Raw genomic sequence first — 26555 nt, 5'->3', positions numbered from 1 at the left:
ATTTCTCATAACAACAATTCTAGAGTTATATTGTTAGCTTTTATTTTATTTTTTATTTAAAAACATTTTTTGAAGTTTTTTATTTATTTACCTAATCTCTGCACCCCATGTGGGACTTGAACTCATGACCCTGAGATCAAGTGGTTGCTATTTGCCAGTGGTTTCTAACTCTCAGGTTTCTATCCTCAGGCTCATGGCAGTATGACCCTGAGATCAAGAGTCACACACTCCTCTGACTGAGCTGGCCAGGTGCCCCTATATTGTTAGGTATTAAATGATGAGGAGATGCAACACCCAAAAAACAAATAATTAGATTAAAATGGGCAGAGGACCTAAATAGATATTTTTTCACAGAAGACATACAGATGGTCAACGCACACATGAAAAGATGATCAAATCACTCATCATCAGGGAAATACAAGTCAAAAACCACAATGAGACATCACTTTACACCCTTCAGAAGGGCTAGGATCAAAAAGTCAAGAAATAGCAAGTATTGGTGAGGATGTGGAGACAAGGAACCCTCGTGCACTGCTGGTAGGAATGTAAATTGGTGTAGGCACTGTGGAAAACAGTATGGAGGTTCCTCAAAAAATTAATAATAGTAATACCATGTGATCCACTAATTCCACTACTTGATTTTTACCCAAGGGAAATGAAAACACTAATTTGAAAATATATATGCACCCCTGTGTCTATTGCAGCATTATTTACAATTGCCAAGTTTTGGAAATAATCCAAGGGTCTATCTATAGATAAATGGATAGAGGATGTGTGGTGTGTGTATATGTATATGTATATACATATACACATATATACATATATATATATAGTGGAATGTTATAATATGTTTTTATATATATATATAAAATAGAATATTACCTGACCAAAAGAAGTGTGAGATCTTGCCATTTGCAACTACATGCATGGCCCTAGAGGCTATAATGGCAAGTGAAGTAAATCAGACAGAAAGACAAATACCATATGATGTCACTTAGATGTAGAATCTAAGAAACATAACAAGTGGACGAAGAGACAAACAAAAACCCCAGACTCTTAAATACAGAGAACAAACTGGTGGTTGCCAGATGGGAGGTGAGGGGGGAATGGGTGAAATAGGTGAAGGGGATTAAGAGGTACAGACTTCAGGTTGTACAATAAATTAGCCATAGAGTTGAAAAGTACAGCATGGAAAATATAGTCGATGCTATTATAATAATGTTGCGTGGTGACAGGTGGTGATCACACCTATCACAGTGAGCATGGAGTAATGTACAGCATTGTTGGATCATTATGTTGTACACCTGAAATCAGTATAACACTGTTAGTTATGCTTCATTAAAACCAAAAAATAAATGATGAGGAGGTAGAGGTAGCAAGGAAGTAGTGGAGTTGGGTCTGCAGCTCCAGCCCACCTGGCTCCATGAGTGCAGAAGATGCCTTAGGATTTTGTTGGCAGAGTAGATGTAGTTACTAGTTCACGTCGAGCCACCAAGGCTGCAAGAGTAGCTCTGATTTTCATTCTTTCTATCTATCATCTATCTATCTATCTATCTATCTATCTATCTATCTATCTATCTATCTATCATCTATCTATTTTTAAAGTAGGCTCCACACACGACATGGGGCTTGAACTCATGCCCCTGAGATCAGAAGTCTCATGCTGGGGCGCCTGAGTGGCTCAGTTGGTTAAGCGACTGCCTTCGGCTCAGGTCATGATCCTGGAGTCCCGGGATCGAGTCCCGCATCGGGCTCCCTGCTCGGCAGGGAGTCTGCTTCTCCCTCTGACCCTCCTCCCTCTCATGCTCTTTGTCTCTCGTTCCCTCTCTCACAAATAAATAAAATCTTAAAAAAAAAAAAAAGTCTCATGCTGTACCGACTGAGTTGGCCAGGCGCCCTGATTTTCATATTTTTAAAACTGAAGTATGTTTACTTCAAGCTTAGTAATAAGATGCCCGAACTTTAGTATTCTCTAGCTCCTTTTCTTAAAAAAAAGAAAAAAAAATTGAGATGTAATTTACATATAACATTATGTAAGTTTAAGCTATACAATGTGTGGATTTGATACGTTTATAAAGTGCTGTTGATTAACACTGGTAGTATTAGCTTTGGTTGCATAATTTTCCTATCTTTTTTTCTGGTGAGAAGATTTAAGATCTAGTCTCTTAGAAAATTTGAAGTGTTCCAGGTTTATACCTTTTAACAACATCTAGCTCCTTTGTTCCGCGTCTTAACTTTTCCTTTTTCTTTAGGTTTGTGTTTTCTGGAGAAACAAGTGGTGGGGATAAAATTGTGACAGAGGGAAGGAAGGGAAACTGCAGGTGTTTAAGAAGAATGCAAGAGCCCCACATTGGCAGCCAACGGATGTTTTGTTTTGAATTAGTATTTTACATTTTTAAATTAGTTCTAACAGTTAAAAGTCAAGATGTTTTATATAAAAATGCAGATTTCTGGCTTTTGTGAGAATAGGAAGATGTAGCAGCTCAGGGACCACCTTCTGGAGCAGTAGTTGGTTGAGCTGAGCATTGGTGATGACGTTGGCTTGGGTGTGATCTGTTCAGGGCACCATAGCTCCTAGCTATTCCTGTTTGATTCATTCTTATTAACTTCCTGCCCCTTGTAGGCATTTGCTTTTTGATTCTAGGTCTCATGTACACCATTATGGCTAGTCTGCTTAAGCAGCAGGGTAAATCAGCCTACAAGTATGGTAGGTACAAGTGAAAAATGGTGATTCCCAAGGCAGTTAGTTTAGAATATATTAAGAGTGTTGAATTGGGATCAACCCTTAGGTTTAGAAAACAAACTACTTTGGTAAATTTAAAATCAACTAGATTCTTGATGATGATTTTTAGAGTAAAAACTTAGATAATTTGAAAATTTAATTCTTTGTTCATGTCAAAAGTATCATATTCCCAAGAGAAAAGTATTAAGTTAATTTGTTCTTTCCTGTTAGTATAGAAAATGTGTTTATTCTTTGAAGTCATTCATTTGTAATATATGTGGAAAACTAACTGATTTACAAATTACTGTGTAGGCTAATCTTATGTTCAAAGTTGAGCAAAGATGATATATGTTAAGAGGGAATTTTTTTTCTTAATCTTAATTAAGTCTCTCCAAAGAGGAGTGACCAATTTTAAAAAGCACATTAGAGCTTTCTAAATATTTGATTTATTTTCCCCAAGAAAAATAAGAATTATATCATTACCCTCTGATGGATAGAAGTTTTCTTCAAAAAACATCAAAGCACATTAATTTTTAAAGTACATTTGCCCAAAATTAATAATTCATTGTACTGTTCGTGCTTATATATAGAGAGAAAATATTCAGAAATAGTCTAGTCTAAAATTTGGTATTATTTAAAAAGGGCTCACAGGTTACAAAGTGCTTTTACGTGTGCATTTTTATTTAATACATGAGAGACAACTTTGTGATTTAAATAGTTATTCCTTTTTAATAGACTCTCAGGGTGAGGGGACTAGTAAGAGGCAGACTGCTTTAGCTTTCATACTCTGTTACTACACCACATAATAAAGGATTGTATTGAAGTGAACAGTATGACTACTCTTGTTTTCCTGCTACATATAATAAATACTTCCAGTGAGATGTTTCTTTGTGGGTTTTGAATCCATAGATTCTTTTCTTTTTCCTTTTCCTTGGCTATTGTTAGTTATGTTGGGATGAGGGCTTTTTAATTTCTGTCTTTTTTAAGGTCGAGCTTTTATTTCTTGAATCCTTTACCCGGCTAAGGTCAACTTCTTATTTCTGTTGTTAAGTCCTCATTTTTCAGTCAGAAGGGCAAATTTGAAGACATTACTGATAGGAATTTATTTTGTTTTCCCCTGCTGAGTTTTTTGTTTTTTGCTTGTCTTTTGGTTTACTGGAAGCCTCATGGGAAGGCTGTGGGGAAAAAGGCAGCAGTGAAATGAAGTAAGAAGTCTTCCAGAGTTACTCAGGAAAAAAAATGAAAAGATAGAGAGTGAGTCTCAGGACTTTGCAAAGGTTGAGAGGGATTAACCTGTGGGAGAAATATCTGACCTGTTTGTCTATGTAGACATGTTACTTGGCAGGCTGCTCCATGTTCGTCCGTCCTTCCTTCCTTCCTTCCTTCCCTTCCTTCCTTCCCTCATTCGTTCCTTCCTTCCCTCGTTTGTTCATTCGTTCCTTCCTTCCTTCCTTTCTTTCATGTTTCTTTAAATTGTGCTAATATATACATAACATAATATTTAAAATTTTAATAGTTTTTAACTGTGTGAGGCAGCATCATGAGATACATTCATAATGTATAACCATCACTACTATCTATACACCAGACTTTTTCATCATCTTTGGCATTAACTCTGTACCCATTAAAATAATCACTTGCCATCCCCCATCCCCCGCTGCCCAGCCCCTGGTAACTTCTACTCTCTATTTCTATGACTTTGCTTATTCCAGATCCTTCATAAGACATACAGTATTTATCCTTCTGTTTCTAACATTTCACTTAGAATAATGTTTTCACGTTCCATCCATGTTGTAGCATATCAAAATTTCTTTCCTTTTTAGGGCTGAATTGTATGTATATATCACTTTTGTTTATCCATTATTCATTTTCTTTGCTTATCTATTATCCATTCACTTGTTGATGGACACTTGTGAATAGTGCTGCTATGAACATTGGTATGCCCGTATCTGTTCTAGTTCCTGTTTTTAATTTTTGGGGGGTGTATTCCTAGGAGTGGAATTTCTGGGTCATATGGTAGTTCTCTGTTTGCCTTTCCGAGGAATTTCCAGACTGTTTTCCAACTCCTTTTCAACAGAGGTCATTAGATTCCTAACATCTGGGTGTGCTCATGATACTCCTTTCCTGGAGACTTTCCATGCTTGTATTTCAGGTAAAGAATGGAGTCCAGCCTCCAGTGTGGTTTCCAAAGTCTTGTGCGTCTCTTCCTCCACTATGCCCTTCCCATACCCTCTTCTCCAGCTTCCTGGAACTAGTTCCCCAAAACAGGTGCTTTTTATGTTCTGCTTTATGCCTTTGTTCTGTTCTTCCCTTTGTATTAAATGCTCTTCCCTCATGCCTGCTGTCTGAGATGCTACTCTGTTTCAGGGTCCAGCTCAAATACTGTCTTTTTATACATTTTTAAAATTTTATTGTTATGTTAATCACCATACATTACATCGTTAATTTTTGATGTAGTGTTCCATGGTTCATTGTTTGCGTATAACACCCAGTGCTCCATTCAGTACGTGCCCTCTTTAAGACCCATTGCCTGTCTTCTAAGTTTGAATTGTTTGTTCTTTTGACTTCTGTTTTCTCCGTGGTCCTCGTAGCTTCCTGTGGCTTGGCCTTTTCCTGCTTCTTGTGTCTTTAACCATATATCCTTGATTACTTGTAGACATTTTGTATTGGAGAATTTAAAAAATGTTTTGGTTTTCACCTTTTGCTTCTTCGTCGTCTCTTTCAGACTCTTAGGTTTATTTGTTTATCACCAAGTGTTTTAATGCTAGTGCTAGGCCTTCTGGGACTGGGAAAGCTAGGTCGAATTATGTGGTAAAACTTTTCTTTGATCATTAAATGCTTATACGGGATCCACAAAATGGATTGCTTGAAGGTGTGCATTTTGGAATTAGAACGGGGTTCTAGCCCCAACTCTCTTTTCTCAAGAAAGCTGCTTGACCTCTCTAAGCCTTGCTTTCATGACCTGTAAATTAGAACAGTAATACTACGTGTCTTTGACAGGGTTTTGAGATTGAATGAAGGCATTCAGCATAGTGCCTGTAACTTAAAACTGTGCGATTAACAATAAATTCTTCCTCCTTATGGGGTGCCTGGGTGGCTCAGTCAGTTGAGAGTCCAACTCTTGATTTCAGCTCAGGTCATGATCTCAGGGTCCTGGGATTGAGCCGTGGGTTGTGCTGGGCTTGGAGTCTGTTTGAGATTCTCCCTCTCCCTTTGTCCCTCGCCCTGCTCGTGTGTGTGTGCGTGCGCGCGTGCGCATGCATCCTCTCTCAAATTATAAATCTTTTTTTTTTAAAGTTTTTATTTATTTATTTGACAGAGAGAGACACAGCGAGAGAGGGAACAGAAGCAGGGGGAGTGGGAGAGGGAGAAGCAGGCTTCCTGCTGAGCAGGGAGCCCGACATGGGGCTCGATCCCAGGACCCCGGGATCATGACCTGAGCTGAAGGCAGATGCTCAACAACTGAGCCACCCAGGTGCCCCTCAAATTATAAATCTTTAAAAAATAATTCTTCCTCTTTACCTTTTCTTCTTTGTTTTCTTTCTTTTTCTTCCTTCTCCTTCCCCCTTTTCCCTCTTCTTCCCCTCTTTTTCCTCCTCCATGAAATAACATTATTATTATTTATGAAATCAGTCTGTTTTGCTGTTAACTTTTTCTATGTTAGAGTAGTTTTTCTAGATTCAGAGATTAAGGGCAAGTAAATAGTTTTACATGTGTTGTGCTGTAGGTCACCATAAATAAATTGCCTCATGATGGAGATTTTTGTAATCCTGGGGCTTTCAAAGGTATTCATTTGCCAGCTACAAATAAATGTTACGTTGATGACAAACACCTTTTTAGGTACATCAGAATCAGTGGCTTATACCATAGCGTTATTATTGTCTCTTAAGTATTTAAGTATTATTAAATTAAACCTTATATTTTCTCTTTTATATCAAAGAAAATTCTCAGGTCTCTTTTGAGAATTTATACAAAATTATGTATAAATTTATATAAAATTAGGAGGAATACTTCCTTATTGAATCAACTATATAAAAATCTGTATTTTTAAATAGTTTTTTTAAAAATTTTATTTTATTATGTTATGTTAATCACCATACATTACATCATTAGTTTTTGATGTAGTGATCCACGATCCATTGTTTGTGTATAGGGAAAGGAGAGGAAAGAATAAACAAAATGAAAATGTTTCCTAGTAACATGGTCTCTTAATTCTATGCTATTCTTTGTAAAATATCTCTAATGAGGATAGCTGGCCCTTGGGACCACTTTAGTGTTTGACTCCTTCCTTGTCAGGACGGACATTCATGCAGTTGCCTTTCCTTGGCTAGTGGATAAGAAACAGAATTCTGTTACACACAGACTTTGAGGCTTACTTTGATAAGTCATGTGGATATTCTTTGTTCATTCATTCATTATTTGTTCAATATCCAGTTTCCAATAAATGCATAGCTTGGGTTATAGGAAATGATTGAGAGATTGTTTCCTCTAAAATGTGTAGTGAACTGAGTGTGAGAGCAAATATGCCTAAGTAATATTTAAGACAAATTATGAAAGTATAACATAAAAGTTTGCAGAGGAAAGAGTGACTTAATTTGCTACTAAGAAAGATGTTTTGCTATTTTTTGTAAATTTTTGTATTTCTATAGAACAGGAGAAAGTAGAAAGTAAATAATAGGGTAACTGAATATAGATGATTACTTTATGATTACTTAAGATTCTCAGTCTTAGTTGATCTGTTGCTTTGTGTTTTAGTAGGGGCTTTATATAGCTGTTCTATATAGTCATTTCTCTGGACACAAGACTTTGTTGTTCAGACATTTGGCTCCTCTTAAGACTTCTTTAATTGTAATAAAATTTACTAAAAATTTTTTTGATTATAGTTCCTTTAGTTGGAACAAGCTTATTTCTAGGCCAGTGATTCCTGAATTATTTTGATTACATACCACAGTTAGTTAAAAAATTTGGATGAAATTCTAGCAGATAGACATATTTATCTATGTTTATTTTATTATATACTAATGTATGATGTGCCCCATAAAACATACACACACACAAAGATTTTAAAAAGGAAGAGGCAATCGTGAAATAAACCATTTAAAAATATTTTGCTTACTGTGATGGAATCATGCTGCCATTATCCATTATTTTGAGGCATAATACATATGTATGGTGAAGTTCATTGTTAGAGACAGTAAGATGTGAATCCACAGTTCAACTAATCTTTATACTGTTTTTTAAAGTTACTGTTGTAAACTAAAAAAAACAGTAGAACAGATCAATGAAACCAGGAGCTGGTTCTTTGAAAAGAACGTACAATCAAGTGGGAAATATTTCCAGGATGCAAGTGTGGTTCAATATTTGCAAATCAATCAGTGTGATACAGTACATCAATAAGAGGAAGGATAAAAACCATATGATCATCTCATTAAATGTAGAAAAAGCATGTGACAAAGTACAATATCCATTCATGATAAAACCTCTCAACAAAGTAGGTTTAGAAGGAACATAACTGAACATACAAAGGCCTTATATGAAAACCCATAGCTAACATAGTCAGTGGGGAAAAACTGAGAGCTTTTCCCCTAAGGTCAGGAACAGGGCAAAGATGTCCATTTTCACCACTGTTATTCAGCATAGTACTGGAAGTCCGAGCCATAGCAATCAGATAAGAGAAAGAAATTAAAGGCATCCACATTGGTGAGGAAGAAGTAAAACTTTCACTCTTTGCAGATGACATGATACTATAAAGACTCCACCAAAAAAAGTAAAACTTTCACTCTTTGCAGATGACATGATACCTAAAGACTCCACCAAAAAACTGCTAGAACTAATAAATGAATTCAGTAAAGTCATATGATACAAAATCAATGTACATAAATGTTGCATTTCTATACACTAATAATAAAAGAGAAATTAAGAAAACAATCCCATTTACAACTGTACCAAACATTGATGAAAGAAATTGAAGACAACACAAAGAAATGGATTCCATGCTCATGGATTTGAAGAACAAATTTTGTTAAAATGTCCATGCTACCCAAAGCAATGTACAGATTTAATGCAATCCCTATCCAAAATACCAACAGCATTTTTCACAGAACTAGAACAAACAATTCTAAAATTTGTATGGACCACAAAAGACCCTGAATAGGTAAAGCAATCTTAAAAAAAAAAAAAAATGGAGGTATCACAATTCCAGACTTCAGGTTATATAATACAAAGCTGTAGTAATCAAAGCAGTATGGTACTGGCACAGAAATAGACACATAGATTAATGGAACAGAATAGAAAACCTAGAAATAAATCAACAATTATATGGTCAATTAATCGTCAACAAAGGAGGAAGTATATATATTGAGAAAAAAGAGTATCTTCAGCAAATGGTGTTGGGAAAACTGGACAGCTTCATGCAAAAGAATGAAACTGGACCACTTTCTTATACCACACACAAAAATAAGCTCAAAAAGGGTTAAAAACCTAAATGTGAGACCTGAAACCATAAAAAGCCTACAGGAGAGCACAGGCAGTAATTTCTCTGACATTAGCCAATGCAGTATTTGTCTAGATATGTCTCCTGAGGCAAGGGAAATAAAAGGAAAAACTGTTGGGACTACATCAAAATAAAAAGCTCTTGCACAGTGAAGGAAACAGTCAACAAAACTAAAAGGCAACTATTGAAGGGGAATAAATATTTGCAAATGACATATCTGATACAGGGTTAGTATCTAAAATATATAAAGAACTGATACAACTCAATACCTAAACAAATAATCCAATTAAAAAATAGGCAGAAGACACGAACAGACATTTTTCCAAAGAAGACCTCCAAATGGCCAACAGACCCATGAAAACATGCTCAACATCACTTATCATCAGGGAAATAAAAATCAAAATTATGAAGATATATCACCTCATTAACTGTGAGAATGACTAAAATAAAAAACACCAGAAATGGCATGTATAGGTGAGGATGTGGAGAAAAAGAACTCTCTTACAGGGCGCCTGGGTGGCTCAGTTGGTTAAGCGACTGCCTTCAGCTCAGGTCATGATCCTGGAGTCCCGGGATCGAGTCCCGCATCGGGCTCCCTGCTCGGCAGGGAGTCTGCTTCTCCCTCTGACCCTCCTCCCTCTCATGCTCTCTGTCTCTCATTCTCTCTCTCTCAAATAAATAAATAAATAAATAAATATTAAAAAAAAACAAAAACAAACTCTCTTACACTGTTGGTGGGAAGGCAAACTGGTGCAGCCCTCAGTATGAAGGTTCCTCAGAACGTTAAAAATAGAGCTACCTACCATCCAGTAATTGTACTACTAGATATTTAGCCCCCAAATACAAAAACACTAATTTGAAGAGATACCTGTGTTTATTGTGGTATTATCTGCAATAGCCAAGTTATGGAAGCAGCCCAACTGTCCATCAATAGATGAATGGATAAGGAAGATACATGGGCTATTACTCAGCCATAATAAGAATGAAATCTTGCCATTTGCAACAACATGAGTAGAGCTAGAGAGTATTATGCTAAGCGAAATAAGTCAGTCAGAGAAAGACAAATACCATATGATTTCACTCATATGTGGAATTTAAGAAACAAAATAAATGAGCAAAGGGAAAAAAGAAGAGAGACAAACCAAGAAACAGACTCTTAGCTATAGAGAACAAACTGATGGTTACCAGACCGGGGCAGTGGCGGGAGTGGGGGGGATGGGTGAAATAGGTGAAGGGGATTATAGAGTACATTTATCATAATGAACAGTGAGTGATGTGTAGAATTGTGGACTCACTATATTGTACACCTAAAACTAAGATAACACTGTATGTTAACTATAGTGGAATTACAATGAAAAACCTACTTAAAAAAATCGTGTTATTGTCATATCAGATTTGATTTCTTAACTCTGATGAAATATTTGAACTAGGAATAGGTAAGAAACAGCTCTGCCATAAACTTATTCGTTTGTGATTGTGTAATTAGAACTTCTTCAACAGATTCTTTACGAGTGTATACAGTTTCTTTGTGGGTGTCATTGTGCCAATGTTAACACTCCATGTTATGGAATGCCTCTTTTTCTATCAGGACATCACATATCCTAACACATTACCATATGACATATCAGCCCAAGGAGGGAGTGTTATTCCATATAATAAATATTAGTAATGCTTAATTCAAAGTAGAAGTGGTAATGACCCATTGGTTCATTTTACTTAATCCACTTTGGGAATCACTGCTGTAGACATGCCCTCTGGGGCACAGCTTTCTGGAAAGTCTCATCTAAAGATATTCTCTTTATGGAATTACTTTCTCTCTTTTAACAGTGATTTTTTTTTTTCTTTTTAAGCTTAGCCTTCCTGTACTCCCAGAAGAAGTTATAAAACAAGGTGGTGATTCTGAAACAAATAATGCAATATATGTTAAGAAAAAAAAAAGAAGAAGAAGGTAGCGGGAGGGGAAGAATGAAGCGGGGGAAATCAGAGGGGTAGACGAACCATGAGAGACGATGGACTCTGAAAAACAAACAGGGTTCTAGAGGGGAGGGGGGTGGGAGGATGGGTTAGCCTGGTGGCGGGTATTGAGGAGGGCACATTCTGCATGGAACACTGGGTGTTGTGCACAAACAGTGAATCAGGGAACACTACATCTAAAACTAATGATGTAATGTATGGGGATTAACATAAGAATAAAAAATTAAAAAAAAAAGTTTGACAAAGTAGGAAAAAAAAAACAAAAAACAAGGTGGTGATAAAAGCAACCTTGGCAGATACTAGAGTATCATTGTTAGATATACTTGAAGTAGTCAGACGTGGTAGATATTATCTGTTTTTTTTTTTTTTTTTTAAGATTTATTTGAGAGAGAGAGAATGAGAGAGAGCACAGGAGAGGGGGGAGGGTCAGAGGGAGAAGCAGACTCCCCGCCGAGCAGGGAGCCCGATGCGGGACTCGATCCAGGGACTCCAGGATCATGACCTGAGCCGAAGGCAGTCGCTTAACCAACTGAGCCACCCAGGCGCCCTGATATTATCTGTTTTTATTCCCTTTAGGACATGAAAATTTATTTAACATTGTATTTATTATATAACAATTTTATTATAATATATTAATCATGAAGAGCTGTTTCTTCTTTCATTGCTTATATTGAATATGGTTTAAGAAATTTAAAAATTATTTTATAGCTTATTTAAGTTTCTTTAAAGTGACAGTAGAGGGCACTGTGGTATTTAGTTTTTCAAAGCCTATTTTAAAATTAGAAAGTTGTCATTTTTATGTGTAATGCAGTGTATCTATTCAACTAATCTATTGAAAAGCTATGAGACTCTTTGTTCTTTGCTTTTTCACTCCATTGGGACTGTAAAAATTTTGTTGACTACTAGGAAATTTGAGGTGCACTATTTTTCTGGGTTCTACATTTGCCTTTGTTTGGTGGATGAAAGAAATCCTTTAAAAATAGTAATTCTTGTAAATCTATTCACTAATTTTTAAAGTTTGCCTATGTAAGATTTACTTGATTAAAATCAGTACTATGAGAAAGTAGCTTTCAGTGAATATTATATAAGAATTTAATTAAGCTTTTGAAAGATGTTTTTTGTAAGTCCTAGCATCTCTACTTCTATGTCAGGTATAATTTTATTTGCCTACAGCCTGTCAGAGATAGCATGCCCAGAGTGACAGATTACCCTTGTATTACAGCATTCACCGAGGAAGCCAGTCAATCTTAGTCTGACAGGAAACCTACATATTTATTCCTACATCCTTAATGAGAAAAGAAGAAAAAGGTTATTTCATAACATTTCCTCAGGGAAATTATTTGGAAATTCCGTTTATATTTTAAGACTGTAATTAACCTTAATTGGGTTGTATAGATTTTAAAGAAAATAAATCCCAATGTATTTATAATACATTTGCAATGCATTGTAAATTTTTCTCTCTTCTACATTTACAAAGCATTGCAAAGATAGAAGAGAGAAAAATCTCAACTCCTACTTTGGTCATTCTATTATAAATTAGCTGAAAACTACTAGGCATTTATGATTATATTTTTATAACCTTTGCCTACAATTCAGGAGTTATTCTCCAGAACCTACTTGGTGTGTTATCAGTTTTATGAAGGAGGACACTGAAAACCTGTGATGTGCTCAAGATCACATAGCAAGATAATGAATGACCTTGTCAGTGACATATCTTAATAGTTATTCCCTAAGCCTATACCCAACTGACCAGTTGATATTTCTTCAGATATTAATATTTGTTCTTCAGATCTACATAAATTCTAGAAGTAGCTTGGTTTTTATTTTATTTATTTATTTTTTAAGATTTTACCTTTTAAGTAATCTCTCTACCCAATATGGGGCTTGAACTCATAACCCGGAGGTTAAGAGTTGCATGCTGTACTGAGTCAGCCAGGCATCCTTTGGATTTTTTTTTTTTAAGATTTTATTATTTATTTATTTATTATTTAAGAGAGAGAGAGAGAGTGAGAGAGAGTGCATGAGTGCTGGGGAGGGGTAGAGGGAGAGGGAGAAGCAGGCTTCCCGCTGAGCAGGGAGCCCGATGCGGGGCTCGATCCCAGGACCCTGGGATCATGACCTGAGCCGAAGACAGATGCTTAACGACTGAGCCACCCTGGAGCCCCAGGCACCCCTTTATTTTTATTTCAAAATGAATGTTTACTATTATAAATAGTCAATTTTGATGTGTAGTTATTTGGTATCTATTTTCCTATCAACTGTAATAGTTCATAGGAAGCAAGGAACTTTTAAAAAATTCCTTCTGGCACAGACAGAACAAATAAGCTCCATGAGGGCAGGAATTTTGTCTGTTTCATTATCCCAAGTGCCTAATGTCTGGCACATAGTTAGGTGTATAGTAAATATTTGAAGAGAAATTTGTTGAATTTATAAATTATTTAGTCCATTATCAATTTGAAATATTTAAACCTTCTGGAGTTAAGTTTGGTTGTAGGGAGACTTTTTTGTTTTTTGGAAGAGGTTTTTTTTTTTTTTTTTTTAAGATTTTATTTATTTATTTGAGAGAGAGAATGAGGGACAGAGAGCACGAGAGGGAAGAGGATCAGAGGGAGAAGCAGACCCCCCGCCGAGCAGGGAGCCCGATGTGGGACTCGATCCCGGGACTCCAGGATCATGACCTGAGCTGAAGGCAGTCGCTTAACCAACTGAGCCACCCAGGTGCCCCTTGGAAGAGGTTTTAGAAGGAGAACAGGTACTGCTACTTATCCAATGGTTTGGTAAGAGATGGTTTAACCCTTGGACAGCTAGGCACCACTGCAGTATGTGTAGACCATGGCAGAGGAGGAAATTATGGGCAAAATTGCCATTAAAGTAACAAATAGGGCGCCTGGGTGGCTCAGAGGGTTAAGCGTCTGCCTTCGGCTCAGGTCATGATCCCAGGGTCCTGGGATCGAGCCCCGCGTCGGGCTCCCTGCTCTGCGGGGAGTCTGCTTCTCCCTCTGCCTCTCTCTCTCTCTGTCTCTCATGAATAAATAAATAAAATCTTTAAAAAAAAAAAAGTAACAAATAAGCACAAATTTATATTATAAAGTAACTTGCTAAACATAAAGTTGATCAATTGGAATGCAAAGTGTTTTAAAGAACTCTAGTTTTATTAGTTTGAGCTAATTGGAATTATAATTAGTTTAATAAAGGGGACATGCTTTAAAATAAATAGGTAATGATGTTTTATGAGCCTGTCAAAGTAGAAGCCAAAACAATTAGTTTTAGCTTAAATCATAGTTATGGTATTTACACATAAAATGCTGTTTTTTTTTTTTAAATATTTTCTTCAGTAAATATTTTTGCCTGTTCTGTACTACTGCTTACCAGAATGATCACAAATTACAGCAAAGGGAGATCTGAGATTCTGAATTTCATTTATGATACAAACTAATTGCTTAAGTATTAGAGAAGAAATGAAGGAGAGATCAATATTTGATGTTAGAAAATGAAGGGATAGGATAAGAAATTGTGTAGGAGGAGGAAGGCATCCCGAGGTGGAGGCAAGAAGGAATGCAAAGGTATTCGTTCAAGTATTCAGTATTTATCGATAGCTTACTGTGCTAGGTGCTGGGGTGAAAAGTGAAAAGGCCAAGTCTTCGCCCTCCTGCAGCTTACACTGTAGGGAAGGAAGGCCACCTCCAGATAATGCCAATAGTAACAAAACGCCTCTCTCCTGCTAATTAGGTTGAACATTCTTTTTCTACTGCAATTTCACATGTTTAAAAATAACAGCTGTATTAAGATATGATTCACATACCATGACATTCATTCTTTTAAGGTATACAAGTCAGAGGTTTTCGTTATATTAGCTGAGTTGTGCAAACATCACCACTCTCACAAAGGTTTTAGCAGGATTCTCTTTGAAGTTCACTTTTCCAGATCTTTTTCTGAAGCTGCCTTCTTCTTTTGGTATCACATCCTGCTTGTTAGGCTCCACTAATTACCAGCTGATTGTCCTCTATCATTTCCATACAGTGCCCGGGCTGTAAATTTCTCAACAGTCTGATCCAGGGGTGGTTTTTGAGGCCATTCTGAGGTTTGCTCTGACGGCAGGTGTGCTCTTCTTGGTTCTTTCTGATGATCTAGCTGGTTTATCATATAGCTTGCTGGTCTTCATTGAGAGGAGTTATTATCTGGGCACCTGGGTGGCTCAGTTGGTTAAGCTGGGTCCTGGGATGGAGCCCAGCATCGGGCTCCCTGCTCAGCGGGGAGCCTGCTTCTCCCTCTGCCTGCCGCTCCCCCTGCTTGTGCATGCTCTCTCTCTGTCAAATAAGTAAATAAAATATATATATATATTTTAAAAACGGGGGGAGTCATTATCTTTGAGAGCACCCTTAGGCTTGAACTTGCTCACACTCTGTTTCAAATGGATTTGGTTCCTTTGGGAAGAGCTTCAGAGCTCTCTTTTCTTACAGTCTGCCTCTCTTGGGCAAAGTCTCCTAGCCACTGTTCTGGGCACAGGGTTGCTTCTGGTGTAGAACTTTTGTCCTGTGAGCAAACTAGGTTGACTGCTCTTGGAATTCCAGCATCGCCAGCCAGCCTCCTGCACGGTGGTCAAGCTTCTCTTTTATAGGTGGAGGCTGTGTGGAGGAAGGCCACCTCTGCTCTCTTGGTCGCCCTCACCAGGAATGTAGCCTCTTCTGCTTGGAGTTGGAGGGGATGAGAAATGCTGGTGGCCTGCCTTTTTTGTGACATACAGGGTACGCCTTGATTAAGAGCAGAGATGGAGCTCACCTACCAGAAGTGGAGTTTGTCAACTTGAGCTGGGGCAAAGTAGGAAATCGGTTATGGCTCAGATGCCACAAACTGTCCCAGTACCAACTTTTAGTAGATTTTCTTGAATAATGTTTCTTCCTTTGAATATGCCCCTAGGGCAGTTTCCAGAGACTTTCTTCAGTGATTGGTTTTGTTTGTTTGTTTTAAACTTCTAATTTTCATTCTAGTTAGTTAACATTCAGTATTATATTACTTTTAAGTGTATGATACAGTGATTCAAGAATTCCATACATCACTTGGTGCTCATTCATGCTCATCCTAAGTGCTCTCTTTAATCCCCATCACCTATTTCCCCCATTCCCCCCACTCACCTCCCCTCTGGCAACCATCAGTTTGTCCTCTATAGTTAAGTCTGTTTCTTGGTTTGCCTCTCTCTCTTTTTTTCCCCCTTTGTTTTGTTTCTCAAATTCCACATAATAGTGAAATCATATGGTATTTGTCTTTCTCTGTCTGACTTATTTTGTTTAGCATTATACTCTCTAGCTCCATCCATGTTGTTGCAAATGGCAAGATTTCATTCTTTTTACTGCTGAGTAATATTCCATTGTATATATATACCACCTCTTCTTTATCCATTCATCAGTCCATGGACACTTGGGCTGCTTTCATGATTTGGCTATTGTAAAGATGCTGCTATAAAATAGGGGTGCATGTATCCCTATGAAGTAGGTGTTCTTGTATTCTTTGGGAAACTACCCAGTAGTGTGATCGCTGGATCCTAGGGTAGCTCTATTTATCAGTGATTGTTTTTTAAAATAGCTTTTGTCAGCTTTGCTTATTTCACTGGACTCTGGGTCTGTGAAGCACTTTCCCTGTCATCCCAGAAGTGGAACTCTCCAAACTGGTTAATACTAAATCTTCCTAAAGTTCAAAGATGTGTTCCCAGGAAGGAAACTACGATTCCAGGTAACTGATTTTTTTTTTTTTTTCCTTTTTTGAATAGCAGTTTTGGTCAGACATGAAAACCAGAGCTACCAAAATCCAGAGCAGTTCTTTGCACTATCTCAAGTATCATACTGAGGACTTTTATAATCGCAATATGTGTGATGAACTAAAGATGTTATTTGCAGGGTTCATTTTACTTAGTGGTTTTCTGCCCACAAAAATTTGCAGTATCTACTTAGCGTGTTTACTTGACTGGATTTTGCAGTTCTTTGACTTTCCTGATATGTGGATGTTTCCTTTATGGGGTGTTTGATGGTTTTTTTTGCATTCTTTCATAGCCTGTCATACAATTTACAGACATTTAAGGTGATATCCATTTTTTTAATATATATTTTTAACATAGGTTTGACAGTTTCTTACAGAATGAGGTGGTAGATACAATTGAACCAATTTCCTCACACTCTGTGCTTTATTAATGTAATCATTTCTTACCTCAGGCTATAACTCTACATAAGTTAAACTGAGGAAGGAGTTGATAGCATTCAGTTTTGTAGCAGTAACAGTATGCTGTTGGGAATTCCCTTTAATGTAGCATTCATTTGTATACTGTTGTAATAGCATGTAATGTCTACCTGCAGCAGTGATCTGTCATGAAAATTTACTCCCATGATACCTGGCTGCTTGGTGAATTTCATATTATAAACACACATATCAAATATGGGATTTAATGGTAGGAGATCCATGTATATTTCTATAATACATTTGGAAAGACACACAAGGAACTGGTCATTGGTTGCCCCTAAGGAAGAGAATCCCCTAGTTTGGAGGACTGAGATGGAAATACATACTTTACTCCATTTGAATTTTATAATGAGTCATAAGTGTTACTGAAACAATAGTAAAGCACTAAAAAGTAAGTACAACAAAAACAAAATGAACAATAACAAAAGGGAAAATAAATGGATAAGACAGACGTTCTGTGGATACAGTTTTAGCTAAATATAATCTGGTGGCCCATTTGGGTTTCTTTTTACGATAGTAAGCTCTTTGTGTTGATTGATTGGCAAGTTTGATTAGAACTCTCTTCTAGGTGGTAATTATAGTCTTATATTTTATCATATTGTTCCTTCCAATATCAGATGATTTAGAAGAGTTGCCAGGTTTCTCTTTGATATCGGATCTATTCTTGATTTGGAATGCCAGTTAGTAGAAGTGTTGCTTCATGAATAAAAAGACCATGATGGTGGCTTATGATTATTCTTCACTAATGATAACTAAGACAGGATTTTTTGAGGTCCTTTGACCTATATAGATGGTACAGAATTTACTTGAATCCTTTTCCAAATTCTCATTTCTTTTTTTAAAAATATTTTTTTTTATTTATTTACTTGTCAGAGAGAGAGAGAGAGAGAGAGCACAAGCAGGGGGAGCGGCAGGCAGAGGGAGAAGCAGGCTCCCTAATGAGCAGGGAGCCCGATTCGGGACCCGATCCCAGGACCCTGGGATCATGACCTGAGCAGAAGGCAGGTGCTTAACCAACTGAGCCACCCAGGCATTGCTCCAAATTCTCATTTCTAAAGTGTAATTGATTAAATTCATTCTTGGTGTTTCATTTTAAAAGAATGCATCTTCAGCAAATCTCTTTACATAAAGAAGAGGGATTATGTTTAAGTTTTAGGTTATTGTTATATATCACTGTATTTTAAACATTTACAGATTTTCTTTTTTTTTTTTTTCTGCTCTTCAGCCGGCCTCAGAAAGTATGTTTGTGTCCATTTCTACCATTGCATCCTCTGCACATCTCTACTCATTTGTACATAATTCAGCATCCAGCAGAGGTAAGATTTTGTAAAATTCATAATTTCAAATAGAATATTATTAGTATGTAAGAGGAAACACACTGATGAACATACTCATGCCTTCCAGCTTTTTAACATTTCTGAAAATAAATTGATGATAAATGCTTTGTCTTTGGGAAAAAAGTTTCTTTTATGTATTATAGTGTCGTGTCGTATGCTATAGAGACATAAAAATTGTTATTTCATAAAACCGTATTATTTCATAAAAATGGTAACTGAATAGTATAGAAATTTGGAACATCAACAATTTTGTGTGAAGAAAAAATGAAATTTTGTGAGTGAAGAACTAAGAAAATCATTGCTTTTTAAATTTTGATCATAGCTTATATTTCTTAATGTTTTTTGTTGAAGTAGAAGTAACTGTCAGTATTTCAGTTTTATAAAAAAGAACGTATAAAATAAAGTTGTTTTTTTTTTTTTTAAAGATTTTATTTATTTATTTGAGAGAGAGAGAATGAGAGAGAACACATGAGAGGGGATAGGGTCAGAGGGCAAAGCAGATTCCCTGCCGAGCAGGGAGCCTGATGTGGGACTCGATCCAGGGACTCCAGGATCATGACCTGAGCCGAAGGCAGTCGCTTAACCAACTGAGCTACCCAGGCGCCCGTATAAAATAAAGTTTTATTCCTTTAATGAATAGAGCAAATATATAGAACTGTAATAGAGCGTTCCAGTTTGATGACTCCCCCTAAAAAGTGATTGAAGACCATTTAGATAGGCTTTAGGAGGAGGCTTTGGGAAAAGATGATTTGGTGGAGTAGATGATATGGAGGTGATAGGATGGAGCATTTTAAAGAGTAGGTATCAGTATCTAAAAAAGTACTTAAAAATAAAACAGTTATCTCAAAAGCTTAAGAATAAAATAAAACAGTTATCTCAAAAGTAACAGGGCACCTGGGTGGCTCAGTTGGTTGGGCGACTGCCTTCGGCTCAGGTCATGATCCCGGGGTCCTGGGATCGGGTCCCGCATCGGGCTCCCTGCTCGACGGGGACCCTGCTTCTCCCTCTGACCCTCCCCCCCTCTCATGTTCTCTCTCTCTCGCTCTCTAATTCTCAGTCTCTCAAATAAATAAATAAATCTTTAAAAAAAAAAAGTAACAAAAATATCTATAAGGAAGAAATGTTCTGTGAAACCGTGTGGCCTTTATTTGTGAACAGTGTTAATGTAGCCATAGTGATGTAAGCACTGTTTATTGATTTAATTAAAAATATGAGAGATGTGATGGTAAGGAGTGATGGAAGAAAGGTAAATCCTCATTTATTATAAGAGGCTGTGGTTATGTAGTGCATTAGCTAAGAGTAAGGGCTCTGGAGCCAGATTACTTGAATTTAAAGCCTTAATAGTTCTGTTAACTGTAACCCTGGGCAAGTTAATTAACCTCTCTGTGCTTTAGTTTCATCATTAGGAAAATGGACATGATAAAAGATACACTGCTTTACTGGTTTATTGTGAGCAGTAAATGAATCCGTCTATCTCTCTATCCATCTATCTATAATGTACTTAGAATTATGTACATTAGAGTCAGCTATGATGATGATGATAAATGGTACTTTGTAAAAAATATTTAAAATTGATAAATCAAGAAATAGTAAGACACATGTTTTGTACAAATACAGAGATAACCACTAGAAGAAATAGCTGAAAAAATTAAAGTGATTGGCTTTAGGAAATGGTAGTGGGGAGTGTTTCTGGGAACATTATAAATCTTCTGGCACTGCGTTATTTAATTTGACATATATACGTATGTTGGTAGAAGTTTGGAGAGTAGTTTAAGTACTGTGTGTCATAGTATCATAGCTATAGTAAGGAGGGAAGAAAACAGGAGGACATACTGGAAAATGTCTTAAACCTCTCACTTCGCCTCTCCTCATCCCGTTCGTTGTAGGAGCTGCTCCAGATTGGTTTCAGGCTCCTCACAGCTCCAGCTTGCTACATGTTCTTTGTAGTTGCAAATCCCAACAAATTCTGACTCTCCTATTTCGTTTTCCAACTTTTAGATAGAAGAATTTAACTACTCTCGGCGTTTCTAGATTTACCTTTTCATATTATTTTAATCAACACTTCAGAGACCTAGGACAAAAGAGGTTAACACAAAAATGTCCCCAAAGGGCGTATTTGTGTGTGTGTTGAATACTGTTACTACCATACTTTTTGTTTCTGTTATAAACATAAGTTTATAATGTAATGTTATTATAAACTTATTTTTCATTACTTTAGTAAATTCATATGAAACCTCACTCTTGTGTATTAATATGCTGTGTGTATTAATGTGCTAAGTGGTCACATTATTTGCTCTGAGGATATATAAAAGCAATGTTATATAAACTAATAGAGGTAACAGGGGTCTTTATGTAGGTGAACTGCTTAGAGAGGGCTCCTGGCACTTGTTAGATCAGGCTTAACATTTCCAGTCGGGCCAGTGGAGAAGAGCCAGACAGTGACTGATCACTGTAGACGAAAATAACCGAGAAGAGGCAGGCTCTGGCAAAATAGCAAATCAGCTGGGTATACTAGGATAAAGGATAGAATTGTTGTGACAGGAAAGGTGGTTTTCAGTGTTGGAAGCTCGGATGTTGGAAAAAAACACTGATGATAGTTAATGGAGTTTACAGGAATGGTCACCAGATTTCTCTGCTCTAAGGTTATTATATTTTTCCCTTTCCATATTATTGTTTGGAAGTAGGCCGTAAATCCAGCCCACATTCAGATGGGTAGGAGACATTAAGCTCCACCTCCTGGAGTACTGAGTACTTACGTTTACTACTTGGAATTCTTCTATAAGGAAGATTTATCTCTTCTCTCCTATTTATTTATTTTGTATTTTGGGTCATAATCCAAATACTTTGCTCCTTACTTTGTTACTCAAATTGTACCATTTTGGTCATGGGGAGCTCTTTAAGATTGGCTTCTCTGTCACTTTGATGTGCCCCATGACTTTGTTTTTTTCAGCACTTCCTTCTTTTCTGGACATAAAGATTTAGGCAATTGTCTTCAAGTTGACGTACTACAAAATATAATTACTACGGAAATAAAATTTGTCAGAATAAATGATTCAATTTAGTTAAATACAGATTTCATTTTTCATAATCTTAACCATTATTTGGGTTAACGTTATCTTCTCATTTGATCAGTAAACCTCTAAACACACTCAAGTAGAATGAAAATGTGCATTTATGTTTAATACTGATAAATCAGAAAGACTATAGCTCTTTTTATTAAACTGTGGTCTGTAATAAAAGTCTTGTGAAAGTTATATATCATGTAATGATTCAGATGTTCATCATGAAAGTTTTAAATGTGTGTTTGTCTAAACGAAAACCTATGTTTTAATTAATTTTTTAATTAAAGGAAAACAAAGTGTTGCGGACAGTTCCCCTATTAACAGCATGCCTCCCCCAGGACAAGTGTAAAGTCAAGATTGGTCGTCGCTTCAGTGAAGAAAGGTAAATTACCTTTTAGGGCAATTGAGAATAAGTCTTACCTACACAGATCTTTAAAAAATGGTTTCCTTCACCTTATCCATCAGGCCCAGCGCGTGGTATATTGGAAGGGGTAAAAAAAAAAATTGTTTTGCCTTCTTTTTCAAAATAATACAGGACAAATCAAAACATGAACAAAAACACCCTCAGAAAACACAGGCCAAAATGTAATAAACAGAGGGATTATCTCAATTCTATAGGAATGTATGTTGAGCTAAAAGGCATGTACTTACTCTTTCATTTTTGTTAAAACTGCCTTCAAGATGGTGGAGTACTTGTATTAGATTTAGTTGTGTTTTTTCTTCTTTCTTTTTTTAAATTAACAATTATATATGATATACATTTATGTAAATGAACACATATTTATCCAATTCTAGCTCATTAAGGCTTTCCTAAGGCATGGTGACTAGTACTATATTTAGTATTCTTGTTATGGGCACATCACATTTTTTTAAAGGATAGAATGCCTTCTCCTGTCATACTTAAAATACGCTTTTTGATGAGACCCAGTATTTTTATAGGTAGCAGCTCATTAGTTGGTAACTTCACTGACAGTTCTATAATGTTCTTGGATCTTATTTCATACTCTAGTACATAACCCATTATCATAAATAGATATTATATACTATGTGTATATTTAAATTTTTCTACAAGTCTTTTCTTATCTTTGAAGCATATTTTTTTGCTTTCCTGCCCATTCACAAAGCCTTCACTAATTTTGTCTTACCCGCACAGTTAAGTATATTTTTATATGCAAAATTTAATTTCTTTTGAAAATACAGAGATTTCTTTTTCATCCACTTACGAAAATGCTAAGTTAGGCTAGTAATAGCTCCAAGCCCAGGGAATTGACCAAACTTTTCCCTTCCTTTGTTATTTTAGGTTCCTTTATTATTTAGTTTCAAATTATGAAAATGATATTATGTTAGAACTTTATAAAATCATTTTTTTCCCTTCTCTGAAACTATTGTTTAGGAACACTTTTCTCATACACAGTTTTCTTTTGCCTTGCCCTCGGAGATGAGATTTGCTCTGAGCTTGGTGGTGCTGTTGTGAATTTTGCCATTTTGTTGGGAATGTGCGTGAGATCCAGAGCCCTTCACGTGGGGAGTGTCCATATCATTTACATTGTGGCATTTCTTTCACATAGGGTCTCTTTATAATGAATGTAGTCTCTATATAATTCATAGGTGGATACAGATATATCCAAACTTGATCCACCTGCCAGCTTGGATCCAGATTATTTCATTGCAAAAATGTTGAGTATCTAAACTATCTGGGTCATTCCTGACATTTGGCTATCTAGTCCCTCCACAAGTGTGTTTGTGGATGAGAAACTTGATGCATTTTCAAATAGCTCATCGCATTTTGAATCTATTATATTAAGTAGTTCAGTTTTTTCCTTTGGAGCCTAATATAGTACTTTTTCAGTAAATTTTTATTCACTGATGGATTTTTTTTTTTTTTTTAAGATTTTATTTATTTATTTGACAGAGAGAGACACAGCGAGAGAGGGAACACAAGCAGGGGGAGTGGGAGAGGGAGAAGCAGGCTCCCCGCAGAGCAGGGAGCCCGATGTGGGACTCGATCCCAGGACCGTGGGATCATGACCTGAGCTGAAGGCAGTCGCTTAACCAACTGAGCCACCCAGGTGCCCTCACTGATGGATTTTTAAGCTAAAGCCAATTAATATTATTAATTAATTATTAATCTGGCAATTGAATGATAATAATTTAAGCTTTTTTTAGAGTACATGACATAACCATGGAGGAATGGTTAAGAAACCTACTGCTTTTGGTATTCTTTGTAAATGGAATTTAAAAATACTTACCTTCAATTTTTTACCTCTAGTATATAAGAAAACAGTTGGGTCTTGTGTATCATCCCTGTATCTTTCTAAATTCATTTGGTACTTACTGAAATTGTTTTGTAGCTTCCCTAGAACTTTCTATGGAAGTAGCATTATCATCTGCTAATAAGGTCATTTTTGATCTTTGTGCCTTTTATTTATTTTTCTTGCTTTATTGCAATAACTGGGAACTTTAGTACGATGTGTATTAGGAGTGTTGAAAGCCGACATTTTTACCTTGATCCCAATCTCAAGGGAAATTGCAAAATATGATATTGACGTAAATTTTTGTAGATGCCATTTATCAGTTTGAAGAAGATGCTGTTTATTGTCTTCAGTAGACTCTTTTAGCTTTAACTCTTTAGCTCAACCCTTCAAGGTTGTTTTGTTGCTTGCAGACAGAGGCTGTCTCATTCATTCTTACATCTCCAGTACCAGAATGCTTTGATGTGTATTTCTAAAGGAACTATGCTAAGAATAGTTAAACTTTTTTTCCCTCACAAGCTAATGATGGTTTTCTTTTAAAATTTTTAGAGATCCTGAACTTTCAACTGTTTGTCGGAAGTCTGATACATTAATATTATATCCAGGGGCTGAAGCTGCTAATTTGGAAGAATTTATATTAGATTCTCCTACTTATCCTTCCACAATCATCATCATTGATGGTACATGGAGCCAGGCTAAGGATATTTTCTATAAGAATTCCTTGTTCCGACTCCCCAAACAGGTAAACTAGTATTTTAACATAGAATAAGCACAAATGTGTAATTATGTATGTTGTATATATTTTCTGTGAGGGGATTCACATACATTTTTATATATGGATTTGATGGTATTTATGTGTGTGAATGCGTGTACATAGATATGTATATGCATGTATGTGCGTTTGATATGTGTATGTAGAAAGTTTGAAACCTCTTCATCTTTCTCAATTCATACCACCAAACTTCACCATAATTTAAGCATTCAGCTATATTAAGAGTATCTCAGACATTTAATCATTGGAGTCTAAGGATTAATTATTTATGTGTGTATTAATGTTTTTGTTAAGTGTTATATTTAAATACTTCTATTTGGTAACTAAATTACCTGTTCGTATTAGGAATGACTGAATTTTTATGAAATACTTTTTTTGTCATTCATTATCATAATTAGATTATCCCTCAATTTGTTGATGATGATACATGTCCTATAGTGAGCCATTCTTGTATTCTTTGAAAGAACTCCACTTGATCATTTTATATTATCCTTTTGATAAATTGCTGAAATTTTTGAGGCCATTGAATTATAATTTATGTATTTTTTATACTTTTGTTATCAAGTTTGGGTTCTAAGATAATCTTGAGAGCTTGTTTGGAGGTTCTAGCAGGGGAGCGCAGCTACTCGTATACCCTTGACCGAAGAACGGTCCTCCTCTATGGGGGAAGGTCGTCCTCTTCGACCGAGCGCACAGCTTCGGGAGGGACGCACATGGAGCGGTGAGGGAGGAAGGGGACACCTGCCTAGCCAGCCAGATCAGCCGAATCAACCCTGGCGATCAATGGGGTGACAGATGTCGCAGCCAGATCGCCCTCACATCCGGGTTCTAAGATAATCTTAACTTCACCAAATGAATGGGCGAGATTTTAATATTTTCCTATGGCCTGCAATAGTTCAAATAATATTGAAATTCTTGCTTTTTAAAAATTAGAATGAACTCATTGGTGAAACCACCTGCTCCTGGTCTTTTTTTTTTTTTTGCAACTTTTTTTTTTTATTCTTATGTTAATCTCCATACATTACATCATTAATTTTAGATGAAGTGTTCCATGATTCATTGTTTGTGCATAACACCCAGTGCTCCATGCAGAATATGCCCTCCTCAATACCCACCACCAGGCTAACCCATCCTCCCACCCCCCTCCCCTCTAGAACCCTCAGTTTGTTTTTCAGAGTCCATCGTCTCTCATTGCTCCTGGTCTTTTTAAAAATGATAACTTTTAAACCCTTCTTTCAAACTCTTACGGAAATTATTCAACCTTTCTCTTTCTATTTGGTTCAGTTTTTAAGTAACTTTTATCTTTTTTGGGGAATTACTCCTTTCACCTGAGTTAACAAATTGGTGGCCATATACCTGAATATATTCTTAAATACTTATTTTAATTTATTCTAAATTATATCCTTTGTCCTCTCTAATCACTCACACACACATGCTCTTTTCCCCGTGAGCATACTCACAAGATGTTTCTCTATTTTATTTAGCTTTTAAAAGTATTAGCCTTTATTTTTTTTATTTTTATTTTTTAATTTTTTAAAAATTTTATTATGTTATGTTAGTCACCATACAATACATCATTAGTTTTTGATGTGGTGATCCACGATCCATTGTTTTCATATAACACCCAGTGCTCCATGCAATACGTGCCCTCCTTAAACCCATCACCAGGCTAACCCATCCTCCCACCCCGCTCCCCTCTAAAACCCTGTTTGTTT

At 36.3% G+C, this 26555-nt stretch overlaps 1 protein-coding gene across 2 annotated transcripts in view; it reads left to right on the top strand.

Annotated features, from left to right (window-relative positions):
* DTWD2 (DTW domain containing 2) overlaps window positions 1–26555 on the top strand; it is a 106638-nt gene that overhangs the window by 6236 nt on the left and 73847 nt on the right. The window contains exons 2-4 of one of the 2 annotated variants that reach the window (XM_035013967.1): window positions 18643–18733; window positions 22155–22198; window positions 24618–24810. In XM_035013967.1, coding sequence (XP_034869858.1) covers window positions 18643–18733; window positions 22155–22198; window positions 24618–24810 — 328 coding nt within the window. Of the gene's footprint in view, window positions 1–18642; window positions 18734–22103; window positions 22199–24617; window positions 24811–26555 lie in introns of both variants that reach the window. The other variant, XM_035013966.1, reaches the window with a different exon arrangement.

The sequence above is a fragment of the Mirounga leonina genome, unplaced genomic scaffold, assembly GCF_011800145.1.
Source record: "Mirounga leonina isolate KUSES-001 unplaced genomic scaffold, KU_Mleo_1.0 Mir_168, whole genome shotgun sequence".
In the NCBI taxonomy this organism is placed as follows: domain Eukaryota; kingdom Metazoa; phylum Chordata; class Mammalia; order Carnivora; family Phocidae; genus Mirounga; species Mirounga leonina.
This window is presented reverse-complemented; position numbering and strand designations above follow the sequence as displayed.